Source organism: Mya arenaria, chromosome 10 (assembly GCF_026914265.1).
Source record: "Mya arenaria isolate MELC-2E11 chromosome 10, ASM2691426v1".
Lineage (NCBI taxonomy): Eukaryota > Metazoa > Mollusca > Bivalvia > Myida > Myidae > Mya > Mya arenaria.
In genome coordinates this window covers 24,142,715-24,165,472 of record NC_069131.1, presented here as the reverse complement: position 1 = coordinate 24,165,472, position 22,758 = coordinate 24,142,715, and the positions used below count along the sequence as shown (strand labels likewise).

The following is a 22,758-nucleotide window of genomic DNA, read 5'->3' as shown; positions in this document are numbered from 1 at the left end:
CAAGACCGTTACATGGAATGAAAACTTCCGTAAGAACATGTTTATTCTTAATAGTGAAAGCAATTTAAAATTGTTTTTTTAAAAAGACATCCTATTCAAAAGGCGAATCAATATGTATTGAATATATTTACTTCCTACTTTTTAATTTAAATTTCTGCTCCGCTCGACAGGAGCTTAACATTATTCGCTGCTGCTATTTTATGAATAGTAAACTGCTCAATTAAAATACATTATCTTCAGAACATGGGCCATTGACTTTAAAATATGGTTTTGTAAAGGGTGTATTACCCATGGATGGCTTTGGTAAAATGTTTTAAATATAAGCAAAATCAAATACTTACAAAAAGGAAGTGTGAGAAATCAGCTTTTATATGCAAGAAATATTCAAAGTGATTTGATTTCCAGATATATCATGTATTTTTAAGAGTAATTATCAGTAATACGTGAACTATTTCATAAGAAACCCGTACACATAAGTGTAACAGATATGGAAGTTACAAAATTACTCGGCATTATCATCTTGCATGGTAAGTACAATGTTTGAAATACCTAAACTCTACTTCCCCATTTCAATTTATTATTATTTATACACATTGCCATTATAAGTATTGTTGTTGTTGCTTTTGGAAGAATGTTTCTAAACAATAACGGTATCTATTAGGTATCTATTACCTATACATGACAGGGAGGGTAAATATAATCTTACCTTATTATACACAAAACTCAGTATATAACTATGCAACACCGTTTAACCCTTTCGTAAATATTTCGATGATTCACGTTAATAGAAAACACGACATATCACGTATTCAGCGTTTCACAAACTGTATATCAAGTTTTCCGGCCATAGCCATTTTAACATACATGCATTATTGTTCAATGATATTTGACTTGTTCTGTAAAATGCATATTTCAAAACAAATCAATCATTGATAGGGCTTATACCAAACAAAAACTTTGAAAATTATTCTCTAAAAAGCAAGTTTTCTTACCGAGATATCAAAGAAAAAATGCTAACACATTCGTTTTGTTTATTTTCATTTTACTGGATTCAGAGTGGGAAGATTGTATCAAAATGGATTTTCAAGTACATTGTAAAGTTTTTAGCTCTAAAGTGAAAATAACAAATATATAATATTTTAAATATATTACTAAGACAGTTTCTTTACTTATGTTAGTTGTATCTTAATTACCTACATAAAACTTCAGATCTGTAATACTTGCAATTTCTGTTTACACTGTTAATACCATTCCTGAATGTATTTTATAGATTGTGTTTTTAATGAATTATTTGCAGAAGTTGAAAATTTGCATTTTCACATAATAGATCATTATGCAATTATGTTTAGAGCTGGAGGTATTAATCTAAAAATACATTCATTTTTATAGTATGAAGGATTTTTCGTGTAAAAACGAACAAATTAAATAAACCTAGTGATTAAAGAACGCTTCGGCACTTGTGAAAATGTACCTTTCTGCAAGCAAACCTAATTGAATTTGTACATAACACCGAAATTGACCTAATTCACTTTTCCTAACATACGTAAAAAAATAAAAGTAACAAGGAATCAAATTGACGTTTGACTCGTAACAAGGTCAAGCATAGTCATTATGTTACCAGTGACCAAACGCATGTTAGTACGAGTTGGGACCAGTGTGAATGAGGATAACGAAAAAAAGAAACTCCTTGTATACATCCGGGAAATATACTGCGAGACCCCTGATTGCGAGTCTCAATAGCAGAGTTTAAAGTGATAATTTACTGTTTCTCATTAGTAATTTGGTTTTATTAAAATGTGTGACTTGCATTTCACAACCATGAAAGTCGAATAATCCCGTAAAGTGCTTGCAAAGCCTTGTTGCAATACATAACTATTTTCAAAGACACCGACTGTGTTTAAAACGAGTATTTATCGTTTTGTCCATGTCTGTTTCACATTGGATTATTATACAAGTTTGCCTGAAACATGTGCTTTTATCACTTACTGTAATAAATTAAACGATAGTATGTTTTACTAGAATAATGAATACATTTTAATTAAGATGAGTAGAAATACAGAAATAACTTAATATATAATAACATAAGCTTATAAGCATTATCTAACTCATCCGTGATCAGTCTTTGTTTAATGGACACATCTATAGCCAATTTCAATATATGAACACTTCAGGTCGAATATCAGTTTGCTGATAATGGAAATCAATTAATTTATGTTCGAATTAAACAATTTTATTAAGCGTATCAGCATAACATAACTTCCTCCTTACCGGGCTAAGTATTTGTTCCGCACGACAGGATCTCAGTTTTATACCGTGCTACATGGTGATACATTGCAAACCTTTCAACAATTGTACATCATCACTGACGCGAAACTGTATCTGTATCTTAATTTTTCATTCTATAATTGAAATCAGAAAATCATTTTCGTACGGCTGTGAATTTGTTTTATTATTTATTTATACTTGTTCACGGATGGATTTGGGATAATATTGTTAAATACAAGAACAATTAAAATACTTAGGAATTATAACATCGAGAAAACAGAATACATTTCAATTTAAAACGAATTCCAGCCGAATGTCAAATTAATTTATTGTTTATCTTTTTTCCAAATATAATTCAGAAGTTTCTTGAAGACCGAGACTGTAAAAATAATTGAGTTTTTAAATTGAATACTACTACAAGGCGATAATATAAGTTTTATTATTTTAATGTTACCTCATAGGTTTGAAGTCTACCCGTATGTTTATTTAGGCATTTCCACATCTATACAAACCTATGGATGTAGTCAGATTATTGGGACTTACCTTTTTGTATGGTAGGGACCCTTGTTATTTTGATAGTTCACCTCCAATTTTACTCCTTTCAAACATTTCTTAATTATGAATGGTTTTGGCTCTGTACAGTTCGAGGGCTCTTAAACATAGGTGGACTCTTGACATGAAACGATCATACTAGATACTGATATTTATATTTATGTTAATTACAGAAATCTCTTATCATCAGGGCCTACTACAATGCAAAAGTAGGTGGGGAAGGCAAAAAATTAAAATGTTTAAAACATAATGTTTAACGTAGTGTTTATGTACAATTTTTTCATGAGAAGAACAACCATCCTTTGCAAACTGCTTTGGGGTGATAAGGAGTTGGGCATATTTTACGAAAGAAGTTTTTAACAGATTTTGGATCAACAATCATTTGATTTTTTCGGAACAGTTTGTCGACAATATAAAAAAATGAGTCAATAAGCTCCAGCCTCCCCAATCAACAAGTTTTTGTGGATTCTTGATGATGTCGTTTAAAATGAGAAAGATATCAACGAAAATAATGCAAAATACTTGATTAAATTCATTTTCTGGTAAAAAATACAAATATCTTTTATAAAAAAAACACTGCAAAGTCAAAGACATGTTGATTGGGTAGTCTTGACTATTTTGAATACCTTTTGATTGGAAATCTGATAAAATGTTTTAACATAAAATAGACCAATTCTGTCTAACACTTATACATTTTGCAATTGATGCATAAATTATGCTTGCTAAATATTGTACCTCATTACTAATTAAAAAATATTTTTTTGAACATTGATGTTTTGGTACGTCAACAAACATTTTTACTGTGGGAGGTCCTTAAAGTTGCAAATATCATAACGTGTGTATTTTGAAAGAGAAAGCAAAACTGTGACATTACTTGTTTTTTTCCGTGAACGTTAAAGACTGTCTTTATAAAAGGAAATTTACAATTTAATTTTATTGCGCTTTCGATAACGTATTATCTTTCAGATGTTTTCATATCACGATTCAAACTACATCTGCAATAGCAGAATTGACACTTGCAATTGGCCAATGACGTTGCGGTAAAAAGTAGGTGGCGTCATTATAAAAGTGACGGCAATTACGCCGCCTGTGATCAAACATACGAATTGACACTACGTGTAATAGTCGTTGAAGTCTAAATGTTGCGATGTTGTTGGCTCGTCCAAAAAATTGTTTGCATAACAAGAAATATAACATTGATGATTTGGAATTGCGTTTCGTATGCGTATTAAAACATTTGTATAATGCATGGATACTCCTGAAGTTCCTCGAATTATGGTGAAAATATGATGAAATAATGATAAGTATTAGTTATATAATTATTTGAAACATTGTACATCTGGCAATATTCTAGCAAATATTATGATAAAGCTTCGTTTGTTTGACTATTTTTAAGTACGTTATTTTATTTCTATCTCAATTGTTTGACTTATCATGAAACGTTTAGTCATCGGACGACATGTATGTATGTATGTATTGAGTTGAGGTTCATTTTAAAGTATACTGTCTAAATAAGTTATTAATCGTACGTACAAAAATGAGCATTACAAATGAAATGCTTAAACTGTAAATAAAACTGTTGACACATGTGTCCCTATTGTTGATTATAGTCTCTGTGTTCCAAACTCGTATTAGTATCAGCTTATTATTCATGTTAAGTTGTATTATACCACTTTGCCCTTGTTTGATTTTAAGGCACCAGTTGTGTTGCATTTTCAATTGTACTGAAAACAGTTGTTCCTGTCCGATTGTATCGGTTTAATGGCTATAAACAGTATTGCAACAAATTAAGATAACCACATATCGTTTTAACTGACAATTAATTATCAAAAGTTAGTCAGCCTTGACTTTGTTTTAGCCTGCCTCCTTATTTCGATTGTTTTTTTCATGTGTACATTTGTAATCTAAAGTAAGAGCAACACTTGGTAAAACGTGGATGCGATCAATTCTAAATAGTAGTTGTTCTATGACATTTGAAACCACTTATTTGTTCAAAAAATGTTTGAAAATATGCTGTATTTACTAAGCGTTAAAACGATATTTATTTTCTAATGTTTAAGTTGAATTTCTGCTCTACTCGACAGCTATAAGCATATATACTAGTACATATTGATGCATTATATACCTGTCAACCAAAAGACTTCCTCTAATGGGAAGGAGTCACTGGCTTTAGGAAAAATAGTTTCATGATCTGAATGTGTGTTGTTAGAGCTCTATAATTAATCAACACATTCAGCAATCAATTCAAGATGTTTTAGATTGAAAACTTGAAAACTTTTTCTTAGCTATGTTCAGCTTCGTTATTTTGTATGTTGTTGCGATCTTTTGGCAGTGAAATAATGCATGCTTCTCTGCATTTTTGGTAGACATATACTTATTTTGTAAATTATCAATGTCTGGTATACGTTGAAAGGTACTTCAAACTACTTCAATATGACAAATATATTCCGCCAATATTTTGATTTTAAAACCATTTTGTACAAATCTATAAAATGATTCTATATCGACTGAGAATGTAAATGAATTTACAATTCATATCATTCAAATACTAAATGATACATTCACCACTTAGGAGAGTATAGTTCGCTTATCCTTGTAGACATTTCCACAAATACACAGATTGTATGGATGTTGTATTTTGTGGAATTTTAATCTTTCTTGTCAAGAACACTATGTGAATTAATACACTTAATTTAATTCTACAATGTTAACGTTTCTGGCTCAAATATACAAATTCTCTACATAAAGTCGTTACATCGAATTCATATGCTTAGACATATTGTTTTATAGATATCTGTAATTGTTTCATACTGCAAAAATTGTAACTATAAATGCCATTTTATATTTGTATGAAGTAGAACGGACCACTATTTCCACTGGTTAATAATAATATAAATATTATGATGTTTTAACAGCATTTAAAGTATGTCAATTAAGTTAAAAAAAATCCATTTAGTCAATGTTTCAGTCTAAAAACAGTTTTACAAAATAACATTCGCACGTGGTTTATTTTCAGTTGCGCTATTAATCTCCCACGAGTGTTCCCCGTGTTTCTGCTGTAAACAAGGTAATGGATGTTCATATAACGTACAATTCGGATTAGACAACTACTGTTATGAAGGATGTATAAATGGGTACATGAGCCCTCTGTGTCAGAAACCCTGTGTTAATCAACGTTGTCAGACATGTTCAACAGAGACTGCATGTGATACATGTTATGGTGGGAACTATGGAGATCAATGTCTAAGCTCATGTCCCAGTACGTGTAACACGTGCACCTCTATAACATTATGTACATCCTGTAGGGACGGGTATCACATCGGATCGGGGACAACATGTGTATATAAGTGTAAAATACAGTGTTTATCTTGCACCAATGGTACATCCTGTACAGCATGTAAGGTTAAGAGTGGTATTGGATATCATGGAAGTGATTGCTCAATGCCATGCAGTAACAAGTGCAAAGACTATCAATGCGATATACATGGAAACTGTATTCAGTGTGCTAGAGATGAATTTGGCAGAAGGTGTAATAATAGTTGTAGCTCATGTAAACATAACCATTGTCCTGAAGATCGTCTAAATGCATTGAAATGTGACGAATGTACAGGTGGGACGTATGGAAATTTCTGTAATGAAACTTGTCCTCAACATTGCTTAAATAATGTGTGCGATCAAGGCAATGGGGCTTGCGAATGTGACGTTGATTACCATTTTCAAAATGGTAAATGTATCCCTACTTACTGTCCTGTAAACTGTTCAACCTGCACATCGTTAGCAAACTGTACTTCATGTACTGATAACTATCACTACGGTGATACATGTGAATACGAGTGCACACATTGCAAGTCTGGAACAACTTGTAGAAAGATTGACGGTTACTGTTGGAGTGCTTGTGCTGACGGACTTACAGCACCTCGTTGTGATATCCCTTGTTTTAAAGGATGTGCAGCATGTCACCGTAGTCTTCCCGGCGAATGTACATCTTGTAAGTATAATGATAATAAAAATGTTCCCTCTCTGGATATTGTCTAAACAATCATGGTTAAAACAGTATAAGATCGTGAACGTAGCGGTTTTGAATACATAGCTCTCTATGGAAAAGATTACACATATCAACGTCGTTTCCTAAACCAGTAATGAATTCATGTGCTTTAATTCAAATGATAAAGTTTCATTGTGTGAAAAATTACTATATATACTTAAATATACCTTAATCATTATCTAAACGGGTACAAATGTTTAGATATATACAGATCATACATTTATATCATTATTCAACATTCTTTTCAGTAACGTGGTCACAGGATAAAGATGAAAAGTCAGTAGGATACAGTCGAAAAACTGTGGGAATTATGAGTGGAGTTATTGCCGTTTTTGCAATTGCCTTTGCATTTTCAGTTGGAATTGTTGTTTATATGAAAAGGTATATTCGTATTCCATGCGTTTGTATTGTTTTTATGTTTATACATAAATATATATTTAAGAAAGAGTTTGTTGGGATATAAGTATTAAGAAATTGCTTATACTCGTCGTCACAGTCATTTTAATTCCTACGGCACAGACATTGACAGTTCGGATGAATCTAAAATATTGACTCCTTTCGTTATGATAAAGGTGGAATGATACGTTCAATGATTTTACCATTTTTCAGAAAACTGGACGTCTTTCAAAGAGACATGGTAAAAGAAAGACACATGACAGGTCAGTACGTACGATTCTTCAGACGGGCGTTTCCTATTTCTAATCGAATTATTATATAATGGAAGCAGCTGTTCAACTCGTTTGAGCTACGATTTACTGACATATTTTTTACCTTAATAAATGAATCGACATGTTGTCGTTTAATTGCAACAGAAGTGTAACTGTGATTTTAGAACAATTTTACTTTTACAATGCCGTACACTACTGAAATCAGGGTCTAAATACAAAATTATCATTTCAGGAAACTCATCTGTCGAGGAGGCTAGTAATTACGAGCAGTTACAAGAACGAACTGATCAGCCAAACTACCAGAATGTCAATGAAAATAAATATGACGTGTTGTTTGCTAACAGTAGTCTTTGAGCAAACAGTGCTTGCAGTGAAAGCTACAGGACAAACCAATCTGCCCCCAAAATACACCATGCATATTGATAAGTATTGTAATTTGAAGTTTTAAGTCAATGCAAACTACGCAGTTCATTCATTCCAAGACATGACAAAGTTAAAGGTAAAGTCAAAGTGAAATATCATATATATGTATTGATAAACGAGTAAAGAAACCGACACGGAGCTGTTTGATTATTTTTCTTTTATACAAGCAACATATAATGTATTATGATGATAACATTCTACTTTTGTTATTAAATTAAACGAAACAATTAGACTGGACAGGTGACCACGACCCACCGATATCTTAAAAAAACAATATCGCATTCAATGAGCTGTCTGGTGTTTGTCTTTTATATCACGTATATTGTAATTTTATATCTTGCGTATTGTATATTTACTTGTATTTTGTTTAAAACTAATTCGATATGTTAATGTTGTTTTTGCTTAATTGAAAATAAAATGTATGCTATACTATGTTACAATACTAGTTCTTAGGCATATTTGGGATCGATTATCCAATGATCTCTGAGGTTGTTGTATGTATGCTGCCAAATGGGTCAACGGTCTAAATGTGCTGAAATCTAGCTTAACATGGATGTGTAATATTATACATGTATATTGTTTATCCATTGGTTTGAACAGAATAACATACACATGCTGGTGTCAGTATCTGTTTTGTTAGATGTAATTATACATTGCTTACTTTATATGTTTGTGATCAGGTTATAGACCTCGACGAATATTGTTTTCTATTATATTATGCAATGAGTTGTTTTGAATGAAAGTCTATGAGAAGCCTTCTCAAATAATTCAATGCGACGAACCTGATTTAACAATACTTTAAACACTTCAGGGACAAGCCGAACATTTAGAAGTAAAATGTGTTTGATTTCGCTTTAAAGCACAAACCATCTTGTTATGCGATACTGTTACCAAAAGCAAACCAAAAACTACTATTTAAGAATAATTGGAGTTCAGAGCATTTCAGAACAGGCTTCAGGTAAATAAAACACTTCAATAACTTACTAAAATCGTTTTACATCTTAACAGCCTAGCTTGATTCAGAATCGTTAATCCACTCAATTTCTCATGAACTATGTCGACATAAATATTTGGACAAATAAAGCCAGTACAAATTTGTTTTAGAGCCAGAAGTGTATGTGAGTTAACTCGAGATTTTCTAAACCATTTCTTAGCATATTCAAAGACGTTTAAAAGAAATTGCAAACTCTGTTTCCTTTCCTTTTGCATTATGTATATGGTTCAATAATGCAATTCGTTGAGAAATCACTGGTGAGGTTTCGCTTTTCTAGGGCACCTTTCTTGTAATAAAAGCCCAAAATGTAACTTTGCACGATTTATTGCGTTCATTAAGTTGTTTTGCAATGGCAAAAATCCTTAACCGGTGCGCAAGTGCGAAGCGTAACAAAATAGAAATACTTAACACTTCAATTTCCTCTATGCTACATATTCCTAGTACAATAAGTTGTTTAGGCTTTAAAGCTATGATTTTCTATTAGGTGTTGAGGATCATTGCTTGTTTCGTTGTGGTATCAGTTTTATGTAGAGTTAGAACGGCTTGTGTTAAGTTTTCGTGTGTTAATGTTATTTAATCAGCTTTTCGTTTGGAATCAACAACCTGAAGATGGATTGTTAGACTTGTTCTCAACTGCTCTGAAGCCATACCAATACCTTTAACGCAGCACAGAATATCAATGTATTTTTATTTAATTATTACGATATTTTAAAATTTTGCCAGTCCCATAATTCTAGCTCAATATATATGCAAAAAGCTACAGAAACATGCCAAGTAGCAAAAAGTTTAAAGTAATGTTGGGTTATACCTCTTGGAAATCTTTTATATTCAATCTTTATCCGCTTGATCTTAATATTTTCTTAGCAATCAAAATCAATAAAATACAGTTGTTTTATTTGCAATATACATTCCCAAACATATAATACAAATAGTGAGATCGGTAAGCAAATTGTTTCTAATATGTATACTTTGTATTTAAAATGAATTGAAATTCAGTATAAATGCAAAAATAAATAATAATGATATTTATCTGGCCTAGGAACATCTGAATTAAAAATGCTGACACAACCAATCATAACTGTTGGAATGAGACAGATGGGTCACATTACCCGTAGCTTGGAGATCAGTAACATGGGTAAACTTTGATTAATCTTCTATTAGTTTATCATTCCAGCATGTCTTCAGCGTGCCTCCATTCATGCCTTTCATTAAAACCTGCCCATAGTATTACCTACATTTTTCTGGAAATTAAATCGACGACAGGCATGATGCCATAACATGGTTTCCTGCATGCATTATAATCTAATTAAATTAAAACATAACCTCCTATGTAAATACAGGTTCGCTGAATAAAGGGTAATAACGGATTAATTGAATACCTTGATGAAAATAATGCGTTTGCATTGATATGGTTTCGATTGTGAGGAAGATAAAAGTTTGCAGTCAATACCATAGATAACTTCCCTTTTCTTCAAACAATGAGTTTCAGTTTCTTGTTACAATTAATATATCATTCATACTTTCATAATACTCTTTTGTGTGGTAATAAACATTCTTCCTCCATGTCCAAGTCATTGTTATACCACTTTCGATATAAATAATAAAGCCGTATATATGTATACATGTGCTAATTGACAATATGATGGTGTAAGCTCTGACATGGATCCTTTACGTTACAATATCAGCTGATTATGCATTGATTATCACCTTATCATGCTAACACGTTTTAGTTGTATTCAATAATAACTTAATGACCGTTCAAAGGCCTAACAATCCTTGATAAACACCTAAAGTATTTATTATATTATATATGTAGTGTGTTGTTTGTGGAATTTTATGCTGTTGTTCTATGTTTCTAGTTTGTGATTCTTTGTCCTAGTGTGTTTAGTCTATGGGGTTGATCCTGTGTCATTAAACAAAGTTTATGCTTAAACTTTCGACTACTGTACTTGTTTCTGTATTTTGTCATATAAATATTTAAAAAGGCATTAGACAAGTGATGAGTGATGAGTTTCATTTGTTGTGCCTGATGTTTGTATCGGAAGACGAGGTAATAGTATGCAAACAAGAGGTAGTCGCTATTCGGGATGTTATAAATGTGGATATATTCTTCAACTTTATACTTGATACCGACTTTATTGAAACGTTTGTTTTAGTCCCCGATGAGTTTGAGGTTGCACAGAGTATGTCATGGGCAGTATAATATAAACAATGTTATAAGCCCTACTCGTTATAACTATCGGGATTATCGTATTCTTGCAGGTATAATTATGGTATTTCATCAATTATTTTGCGAAAGAAAGACGAACACACAATAATATATTGACGTTTCCCGATTGTTAGATTTGTTATTGAATGGTTGATTTTGGTATATGTGTCAATGAATTCAATTGAATAAAGAAAATACTCACTGATTGTAATTTTAAAGCATTAGTATCCGGTAAGGTGAAATCACCTTTTATGTTATTAATACACGATTTGCCTGAAGTAGGAACGTGCACTCGTATTTTATATTAAATGCTCCACTGCCATGTGTCCAAACTCATTCCAAAACCAGTACTTATACTGAATATACTCTCTCATATCATTTATAGAAAATAAAAGTTATTTCAGAAGGAAGAACTCTAAAATATAAACACAACATGTGAGTTCGCATGGTCGAAAAAGATGGACCGTTTCTGATTCAATTGATAGATGAGAGCAACATAAACGACCAGTGTATAGGTGAGACTTGACTACTGTATTAAATTTATCCACCCCTTTCTATTGGTGTCCTTATTTACAAATGGAAAACATCAGAATACCGTGCGAAAAGGATTTGTCACACATTTTTAAAGAAAACAACTACAGACTCATTTGAATTCATTCCCAAGACACATTGATTGGAAAATCCTCCTCCAAAACTCTTCAATCCACGCGTTACACATCTGCTTTCATTTGGCAGGGCTATTTATTCTTTTAAATCTACACCAATCATCGAACGCCTTTTTTCCAGAATGCAATGTCTTTTGTTGTCTTGTAAGCAATAAACGGTTTATGTTATAGACTGTTGAGCTGTGCTTGCTATAAATTCAAGGAGCATATCCTTCCTATTGTATCTTAAATAGGAAGTTATGTTATCGTGATTGTTATCGTATCAATTATGTATAACACGGTAGGGAGCTTTGCAGAACCAAACATGTAATTTAATGTTTATCTATTCTTCAAATAGTTTACACATACATAGTCATTACTAAATATGCTTTGAATGTTTTTATTTCCAAATCTAGGAAGTAAAAGTTAAAATGAATAAAAAGCTTTGTCATTGACTGATGCATTTCAACTCAACAAATGTGTTCTATCACTCTAGCGTACAGGAACAGATAACTTAAATACTCTCTGACTTGGTTCTCAGTAGCGCCAAGTGTGTTTAATAGCGGACCTTTATTCTATTTTTTATTTTATCTCATCTGTGTATGGAAGAAATAACGTACATGTGTTTTCTAAGCTTAGGTGTCGTTATCGTCACCGATGTTTCTTAATAAATCTTTAAGATTGCCATTACCATAAACAATTCAAAACATTCACATGAATCTTGCAACTCTCGTAATTTGAGTTATTTGAGTTGTGGTATGCATTAATAAAGTGCGAGCATCGGTATGCGCTATTTCATTTTTTTTTGTAATAATGAGGGTTAAATCGTTGTATTTGTTGTATAAAATGTCAGACATATAAAGAAATAAAAAACAGAGTTCAGCGTTTATAAATGGTACCAGTTGAAATTCAATTAAAAATGAAATGAGTTTGGTAACGTAATTCATGTCAGCTATTTAGATGTGAGTTACAAATGCTGACAAAACCAATAATACATGTTAACACCATTAGTTTGTAGTAACTTTGGCTTGGATTGTACCAATGTGAACATAATTATTAATCTACAATTGTCTTATCATCCTGGCAAGGTCTTATTGCAATAGACATCTGATTTTATAGACACCAAGTGTGTTTAAACGATAAGTTGTTGCTTTGTACATATTTGTTTTGAATGAAACATCACGCATATTACCGATCATTTATTTTAAACGTTATTAATCTTACACTTTATATTAAAAAGAACATTTTCGTAGAGCACAAATAAGGCAGTGGTGTGTCATATACGTTTTAGCATTAATTGACTGACCATAATTCGGTTAACAAATATATCATTAGCTTATTTCGAAAAATTGTACTAATGTTAAACTACCAGTTTGATAGTAACTGATTTCAAAATGATGTTTGAAACTTACGCTCATGCAAAGCGTAACAGAAGGACAAAAATAATAACTTCTTCCTTTTCAGATTAATTTTTCGTTCTGCGCCACAGGATCTCAGTGTTATACCCTCATGCTTTTTGATGCATTGCAAACCTTTAAAACAAATTCACTTCCTAATAGGTGCAAAGATCACTGATTTCATAATATAGGGTTTATACGGCTGCGAATCGTGTTTTTGGAGTACTTGCGGTTCAGACGGATTTGGAACACGTTGTGATATAAGAAAACACGTACGAATATTACTTTTGCAAAAAGACTGAACACATTTGAAGCCGGTATTTACTGGAGAATACTTTGGAATTATATGTCAGATATTTCATAAGAATGCAACAGTTAAAAAGTTTTTATTTTAATAAAAACAACTACAAAGCTATTTGAAATTACTATTATATTCACTGTTATCTCAAGTACAGATCTGAAAACCATCTGGGCAACAACTATGGATGTTATCAATTTGCTGGGAATTATCTTTTTGTATGGTAAGGACACTAATGATATTAATAAACTACGCATCTTTCACTTGATTCGACATTGTTTAATTACACGAATGCCATTGCATCACTAGTGTACGAAGGCTAAACATTTGATGACTATGTACATAAAACATTGACCTCATATATTAGTAATTAAACTTATGTTTATGTCAGAAATCTCTGCTCTTAGAATTCAATTTCCATTTGAACCCAAAACAAATAGGCAATCATTAAGCACTAGCCTTAATTATTAGTACCTTTCGCGGGTGTATGAAGGTCCGCCTACTGCCACTAATATACACACTCCCTGCGTCAGACCTTGCGTTGTCAACGTAATTGAATTATATACTTAGTCTAGTAATTAAACTTATATCGCAGACAATTTTTCTCAAAAATTGTAAGAATTCATTCAGGTACATTCATCCGGGAGTTATATTTACTTAAACAGGTGAGCAAGCGGAAGTCAAGTGACGTTGTTTTCAAACGTGTTAACGCAACTTTATTCAGCTTTAATGTTTATCTATAACCAAGTATTGTTCTTACATTAACAGTCGAGTGAAAAGATACGATAAACATTGTCGCTGCTTTCAGTGAATGTTTCAAAGCCGCCACTCCACCAAAATCACCTTTAAAAGTAAAAAATGTTAAAAGAGTGTTATGTAAAAAACACCCTGACGTGACGCAGAATAATAAAAAAAAGAGTTTAATGTTTAAGATATTTGTTGGTGATCTGTTTTAACATTAAGCAATTAACATGACAAAGCTACATTTGTATGTTACATAAAAAACACACTTTAAAACAGGAATATCGATGAAAAATATGAGTTATATAAAAATACAATTATACATGTTTATGTAAACTAACATGGCTTGTTTAGATAATCATGGACATGGAAAGATCCGGGTTACAATAAATAAATAAATCGAGAATGTAGAAAATTTAATGGATATCGTCCTTGACTCCCTTATTATTTAACACTTGGATCTTAACAATTTCTTCAAACAATTTGAATACTTCACTCAGAGCATTACCTTGATCGTTCACCCTACATAGACCAGAACCACCATCTTGTTGTAACGCTTGAAAACCGTTAATTTGATTAACATTTGTATATTATATATATGATACGCATGTTTATATGTGAAATGTTCAAACTAATTAAATACACTGCATAATAACGTGTGCTCGTCTCATTATTTTACTGCTAATGCAATACACAACATACCTTATATTTAATGTGTTTTGAAAAGTAAACTTGAATGTTAGTAAATAGAGCAGTTTCACTGAAAAACATGGTGGAAAATTAAACGAAAACGTAATGTTTTTGTTTCACTTATTTAGAAAAGTGTTTTTGTAGGTAACACTTGGACATATCTCAAAATGATTCAGGAACCTAATTAACCTATTAAATATCTTTGTTATTAGAGTTGCCGTAATTTTTTAAAGCAATGTAAAAAGGGGATCTTATCAATAAGGCTTTCTTAATCCTAGGAGGCGGTTTCGGTCAGGGTCAGTGCACGGATCTAATTCATAACGCTTTCTAAACTGCACGATGCTGTGTGAAAGGGTCTAATTATTTTTGAGCTTTTAGAATCATATGAGGCAGTATCGGTCAATGACACCAAACGGATCTAATCATTAGAGCTTTCTAAATCACAGGAGGCATAACTGGACAGGGACGGCAAACGGATCAATTAAATAAAGCGGGCTTAATAATCGGTTACATTTTCTGTCAAAAACAGCGAGCGGATCTAATCACTAACGCTTTTTAAATAATAGGAGGCGGTATTGGCCAAGGATGATAAATGTATCTGATAAATAACTATTTCATAGTCATAGTTGACGATATAGGTCAAGGACGGTGAACTGATATAATTCATTACGCTTTTTACATCATAGTTTGCGGTGTCGGGCAGGAATGGTGAACGGATCTGATTAACTCCTATAAACCAATGACGTCATTGACGCAACCGCTGCACAATTTAATGGTACGTTATTTTGTGCTGAAGCGTTGTTTTCAGCGTTTTATCCAGCACAAAGAAAACAATAAATACGAAATTTATTATTTTAGAAGTGTGGATCAAAATGTTTATGAAAGCAATCGGTCAGTGTATGGATAGTTTTGAAGTCCTAAGGAATGTTGCGTCAAGTTGAAAAAACGATAAGTATTTAATGATATTTGACACATAGAATATGTGGCGATATCTTAGCAGTTATACTACAACAAAGCTACATTAGTTGAACACACCAACTATTTCTTAAATATATTTTAAATTAGAAAATGCATATCGCGAATATTTGACAAACTAATGCTATAATAACGACTCTGTGTATGTACTAAATGACCCATTTAAATGACATTTAAAAAAAATGTTTATTCGCCATACCTAAGCAAATATTAGATAAAGTTCAAATTTGTTAGAGTTTAAACATTGTAATTATTGTTACTGTTGTTATGCATCGGTTTATTGGCTAGAACAGCATTTCGTTTTAACTCACAGTGCATAGTAGATGGTAGTTATCCTAAGTTCTAGTTTAGATTGTCTCTTGTTTTCAAACTTTATCGTATCTTTTCACCCGACTGTTTATGTAAGAACAATACTTTGTTATCGTGCATTCAAAAAACAAACTATATAAATTTATGAAACTTCCTGTTGGGACATTACATGATCTTCACTTAATAGTTTAAATACGCTATGTTTACGAGGCGTTACAAATTCAAAACGATATCTACTTCCTCATTTTCAAGTTAAACTTCTGCTATGCTCGATTCATGTTGCCTAATGATGTATTGAACATATACCTTTCAACCAAAACTCTTCCTCTAATGGACATGAGTCACTTATGTTAGAACATTAGTTTTTTTTGATGCGAAGCACATTCTGATACACGAACAATCAACACAATGCAGAATGTTAATATAAAAAGATGGATTTAATTGTATTCACCTTCGGTTTCCGTGTTTATTGCTGCTTATTCTTTCAATGCAAAATATGAAAAAGTGCTTCTACGCATGTTTTAGTTAACATTTTTTTCTGATTTATTTAAAGATCATTATGTGGTATATGTTTCATTTCGGTTTGATACTTCAAACCAGCTCATATGAAAAAATATACCGCTAAATATATTGATTTAAAAATCAACAGCATTTTGTGAATTAAAAGGCTTACAAAGACTGAAATTGTCAGTTCAAAATTCATAGCATTTTAAATACTTACCACTACAATCCAAAATCATATAATCACCACTCTGAAGGTCATCGTGTCCGTGTAGGTATGTCCTTATAGACGTCAAGAATGGATGTAGTTATATTATTTAAACCCATTTTCTTGCTTGGTAAGGACACTGCGTAAATTGATACAATTCTTTCATTTGTACAAAGTTTAATGAGTTTTGCTAAAATATTCCAATGGTCTTCTTCAATGAATTTCTTATATCGAGTTTACATATTTTAACTAAATTATCATTTTCAAAGAGCAAATAGGTGGTATTTACTGCTTCGATTGTACCTGTTATTGCCATTCGAATAACTTAATCGAGTAGTACAGACAAATATTCCCAAAGCTATCGAGAAAAAACGTAAATAGTTTAATGGTATATAACGGCAGTGTATGTATGTTATTTATCAAGTTAAAAGAGCAGTGCATTAACAAATACTGCTGATTCAGTTGACAGCAATATATTCGTGTGTGTTGTATTTCAAGTTGCGCCATCATTCACCCAAGACTGTTCCCCATGTTCCTGCTGTATACAAGGTACTGGTTGTTCAAACAACAACCAACTCGGGATAGATAACTACTGCTGGGGAGGATGTAAATATGGACTCATGGGCCCTCAGTGTCAGAAACCCTGTGTTAATGAACGTTGTCAGACATGTTCAATTGAAACGATATGTGATAAATGTTATGAGGGGTACTATGGCGACCAATGTTGTGTTAATGAACGATGTCAGACATGTTCAACAGCGACTTCATGTGAAACATGTTATGATGGGTTTTACGGCGACCAATGTCAAAGCACATGCGCCAGTACGTGTAACACGTGCACCTCTAGCACATTATGTACATCCTGTAAGGACGGGTATTACAGTGGACTGGGGACTACATGTTTAAATCTGTGTAAAAAAGAGTGTTTACGTTGCACCAATGGTACATCTTGTACTGCTTGTAGGGCTCGTTTGAATGGTATTGGATATTATGGAAGTGATTGCTCAATGGTATGCAATAACAAGTGCAAAGATTTTCTATGCGATATAAATGGAAACTGCCTAGAATGTGATGACCCTAATTTCATTGGTGGCAACTGTGATAGATGTATTGACGGCAAATATGGAAACCAGTGTAAGAATGATTGTCCTGTAAATTGTCTATCGTGCGAATCTGCCTCTCACTGTACTTCATGTACAGACGGGTTTAACGGTATCACGTGCACAACGAAAACGGAGTTTCCAGCAAATTGTTATAATAATAATAATACAGGTTGTACAAGTTCTAGTAAATGCGAATCTTGTAAAGACGGATTATATGGCGAATATTGCAACAAGACCTGTTCACAAAATTGCAGGTATAGGTACTGCTATCAAGACGGGTCTTGTAAAGCAGGTTGTGAGGACGGGTTTATTGGCTCAATGTGCGATCAAAGGATTTGCCCACCGAACTGCAACTGTGATACCAGCAACAACTGTATAGGATGTAATAGTAATTATTTTGGGCCTTTATGTTCACTAACATGTAGTCCATGTAAACATAATATATGCCCTGTAGATCGTTTAAATGCAGGGAAATGTGACGAATGTGCAGACGGGACGTACGGTAATCTCTGTAACGAAAGTTGTCCAGAAAATTGTTTAAATGATATGTGCGACCAGAAGAGTGGCGCTTGTATCTGCGAAAACGAATACAAGTTTCAAGATGGTACATGTATCCGTAGTATATGCCCAGCTAACTGCTCGACATGTACTTCGTCTGATAATTGTATTTCCTGCGTTGATGAGTACTATCATGGAGATACCTGTGAGCACGAGTGCAGCAACTGCAGATCAAGAACAACCTGCAGGAAAAGTGATGGTTACTGTTTCACCGAATGTGCAGACGGTTTTAGTGGTGATTATTGTGGTACTCCTTGCAATGATGGATGTGCTACATGTACACGTAGCCAAACTTATAAATGTTTGTCATGTCAAAATGGAAGACATGGTTATGATGGATCATACAACACATGTAGGAACACCTGCAATAAAGCATGTGCGAACAATTCTTGTGACGCGTTGAAGGGTCAATGTGACCAAGGTTGTGTAGATGGATATTCGGGGCCGTTTTGTAACATTTCGTGTCCATCAAATTGCAAATCGTGTCACCAAGACAACGGCGAATGTGATTTATGTGCATATGGTTTTTGGGGCGAGTACTGTTTGAACAATTGCAGCGAAAACTGTACACGTATTAACAACTTATTGTCAATCTGTGACATTACATTTGGTGACTGCAAATATGGCTGCTCACATGGGACTCACGGCTCACTCTGCAATATTAAATGTGACCAAAAGTGTATCGCTTCTGAAAATGGGGTTCGTGAGTGCAGACAGACGGACGGTCAGTGTACACTAGGATGTGAGACAGGGTATAAGCTTACAACTACAGGATGCATAGAAGGTAAAGGTTAAGCAAGTATCAGTTCGTTATTTAGGCAGAACTGAAATACAATAAACATGAATAGACAAAAAGTACTTGCATGTTTGTTCTTAACCATTAACATATTATAATGTTATTGAACTGAAATATCACTATTTTGCATTTATGCGTTGTTGTACCATGCTGTTTGATATTTTACAGTCACTGTAGCTTTTTTTTTAAAGTAACATCACTGTCATAATTTGCATTCGCTATAATGTAGGCAACTGTCAGTATAGCCCAATGTTGTTATGTGTGAACTCGAGTATTAATAAGATTTTGCTCCGTTACTTTAGTTCATGCTTTAAACATTTAGATATTGTGGCTGACAATGATGATAGTAACGGCGCTGTGATGGCAGGCGTTACGGGCGGAGTGATTGCTCTTCTATCGGTTTCGCTTGCTCTTTCTGTTGGTTATATTGTTTACATGAAAAGGTACGTTTGTTGAAGTATGTGTTGCTTAGTTTTGGTGTTATATTTAAACAATTGTTATAATTTGTCGAATGTGTTCCAACCTTGATTATATAAAAGATTAAATGCTCTTATATTCAATATAATATTAAGTCATTTGCTTATTGTAAGGATGCACTTGCAAACTGCACTTGCCAATTGTTTCAATTTTTCCATGAAAAGAAATACTTAAACATTGAACCCTTCAACATGAATATCGTTTTCCAGCAGTTTACAAAACAGTTTGAAAGTTTGATTTGATCTTGAATTTCATATAAAAGACGTCAAACTAGAGAACACCCGGAGAAACAATCAGCTACAGGTAAGAATATATATCAGACTGAGGTGACTGAAGTGACGTAATAAATTCGTTTATCTACATTTTATTAGTAAACATCTGTTTATTTGTGCACTCAGTGTGGGTATCCTACGTGATAATTTGCGCTACAGATGCTAAGCAGATGCGTTACATTTTATGAGTCAAATTATGTGCATGTTTGTGCTGCTGTTAACTACTGTTTTAAGCAATATACAAAGCTTACCACTAACGAAATCAATAATATATATAATATATTTCAAATGGACAGAGCTCAGAGGCCCATGAGCAAACAGCAATAAAATGCATAAATACTCATGTATCTAGCTATCAATTATTTGTTCAGACCATATAACTTTACACTAACTAATATCAATTGGAAGAGATATCATTCGTAAAAACTGCACAAATTATTAGACAATGCGTTTATATAATATGCAGTAATTATACTAAGGGGATATTATATAAATATCACCTTCCTGTGAGGGCGCTTTTGAAAATTGTCAACCTGAGAAGTACAATGTCGACGAGGCAGCGCCGATGTCAACATTATTTTATGAAGGTTAGAGACAGATTTGACGTAAATAAAGCACAATGAGCGTTTGTGTGATGCAGATTTCAGCTTATCTGTAACCAAATCCCTTACGCAGTGATCTATCCAGACAAATATCTTACCTTACCTTATTTATTTAATTATTCCGTAGTAGATAATTTGAACGGTTATACTTTGCAATAATATTTATTGTACGGGCATCTGTTATAATTACAAAGGCGTCCATTAAAATATTATAAAACGAACGCGCATATTTCTTGCGCATGGGATATTATTTTGCCCGTCAACATTACCGGGCAAATTGAAAAAAAATAATGGCCGTTCGGGTATAGGGAATTTAACATATAGAATATAAGTGAGGTATAATGACATATTCTATTGTTACGAATGACGATTAGAATCGGCATGGGTAATAAAGACATTTGAGTCCGTCAGCATTTTATCTACATTTTTAAACTCTTTGCTATTGTGATTTAAAATCGCCGTTGTAACAAACAAAGTTCGGTGCTGTTGTTGTTTCTGTTAAATTTCCATATCGTATGCTTATTCATTTCAATTGTTCCGAAAATCTAGTAAAGAAACTTGACTGAAGGGTTCAATCTGACTAATAGGGAAAACAAATATTGATATATTTATAATAGGGAAAACACATTTTGATAAATATATATATATATATCTTTGTAATGCGTACATTTTTCACTACAATTGTTTGAACGTTTTACTCTGTTTATCATTTTCGGCTACATGCATATATGCGTCTTAAGAGAAACGTCAGAGTAAGTTCGCATTAACTCACTTATTTAGATAAGATAAAAGAAATTAATATAACATGAATGATGGTGTTATCATCGTTATAGTTATTTGCCCCCCACATTCTGTTCATTGTCCAGAATGCTAACTCCATAATGAACAAAATTTACATGAAAACATTTTATCAGCGTGTTATTTCAGCTGATGAAGAAGCTCGAACATACGAACAGTTACAAGAACGTACGGAACAACCAAACTACCAGAATGTCAAGGACTCTGGCACTGACAATTATGCCGTGTTGTTTGCTGATACAAACATGTAATCACTTCTTTTTGAATAATTTACATATCCTTCCACGCTTTTAGATGTTATTTGTTATAGCTTATAGTGTTACAGTGTAAAAGATGTTGAAAAATTTCAGTGCCTCTGAGAACATATACTCATGTACATATGTATTACGTATAACAAGTGTACTTAAAATGTGATTTAGATCCTAGATTATCATAAGTATAATTGCATTGGCATAGTGTTTTACTTCTTGCACTATGCTTATAAACAGACATGTATTCGAATATGTGTTGTTTTAAATAAACATGTTGTCCGTGCGCTGTTTTGTTTTGAAGAGTGGTTTATTCCGAAAACCGGATTATGGAACAGTATAGAAGCAGGCAACAGTCACCATAATGGAACTCAATCAGGCAGATTTTGCATATTCTAAAGTCCTTATAGATGTAGTTAGACGTAGGACTTACCATTATATAGGCCCTACAATTGAAACAAAATGTTGTTTTACAGGAGTTACTGAAGAAGTATATTATAACGAAAACTATTTTTATGAAAAGTCAATTGTTTGTTTTAAATTCGTATTTTTCTAAAATCATTAGTTACATATATGATAAAGATGCACTTTTACTCACAAAAAAGATTAACCACAATTAATTCTATTGTTTTCATATTCCAAAAATAATAATAAATGTCAAAAACAGTGGTTATTATGAAAAATACCTGGTTTAATTTGAAAGAAATGAGCATAAACACGATATTTCTACCTGATGAGACTATACTAGACCACACTAAATTATTGAGCATTCACCAATCATTTAATATTTTTGCGTTTTCAGCTGTTAAATACAGGGTCTTTATATTGTTACCAGTAATTATTATTTTCAATAAATGCATAATTTAGTAAGTAGTTAAAGGTTTACTAGTCTAATGTTATGTTTGTTATATATGTGTATGTATTGATTTTGAATAAGAGTGCCACTTTAATTGGTTTATCTCATTTAAATATATTTGCATATATC

The 22,758-nt window shown here is 32.7% G+C and overlaps 1 protein-coding gene across 1 annotated transcript; it reads left to right on the top strand.

Moving 5' to 3' along the window:
* The first annotated feature begins 339 nt into the window (after positions 1-339).
* LOC128204488 (uncharacterized) lies at positions 340-21,776 on the top strand. The gene is made up of 5 exons (XM_052905901.1): positions 340-527; positions 5,834-5,884; positions 19,699-19,819; positions 20,116-20,156; positions 21,655-21,776. Exons 1-5 carry the CDS (start codon positions 488-490, stop codon positions 21,774-21,776), a joined length of 375 nt encoding a protein of 124 aa, XP_052761861.1. The 5' UTR covers positions 340-487.
* Positions 21,777-22,758: the final 982 nt, after the last annotated feature.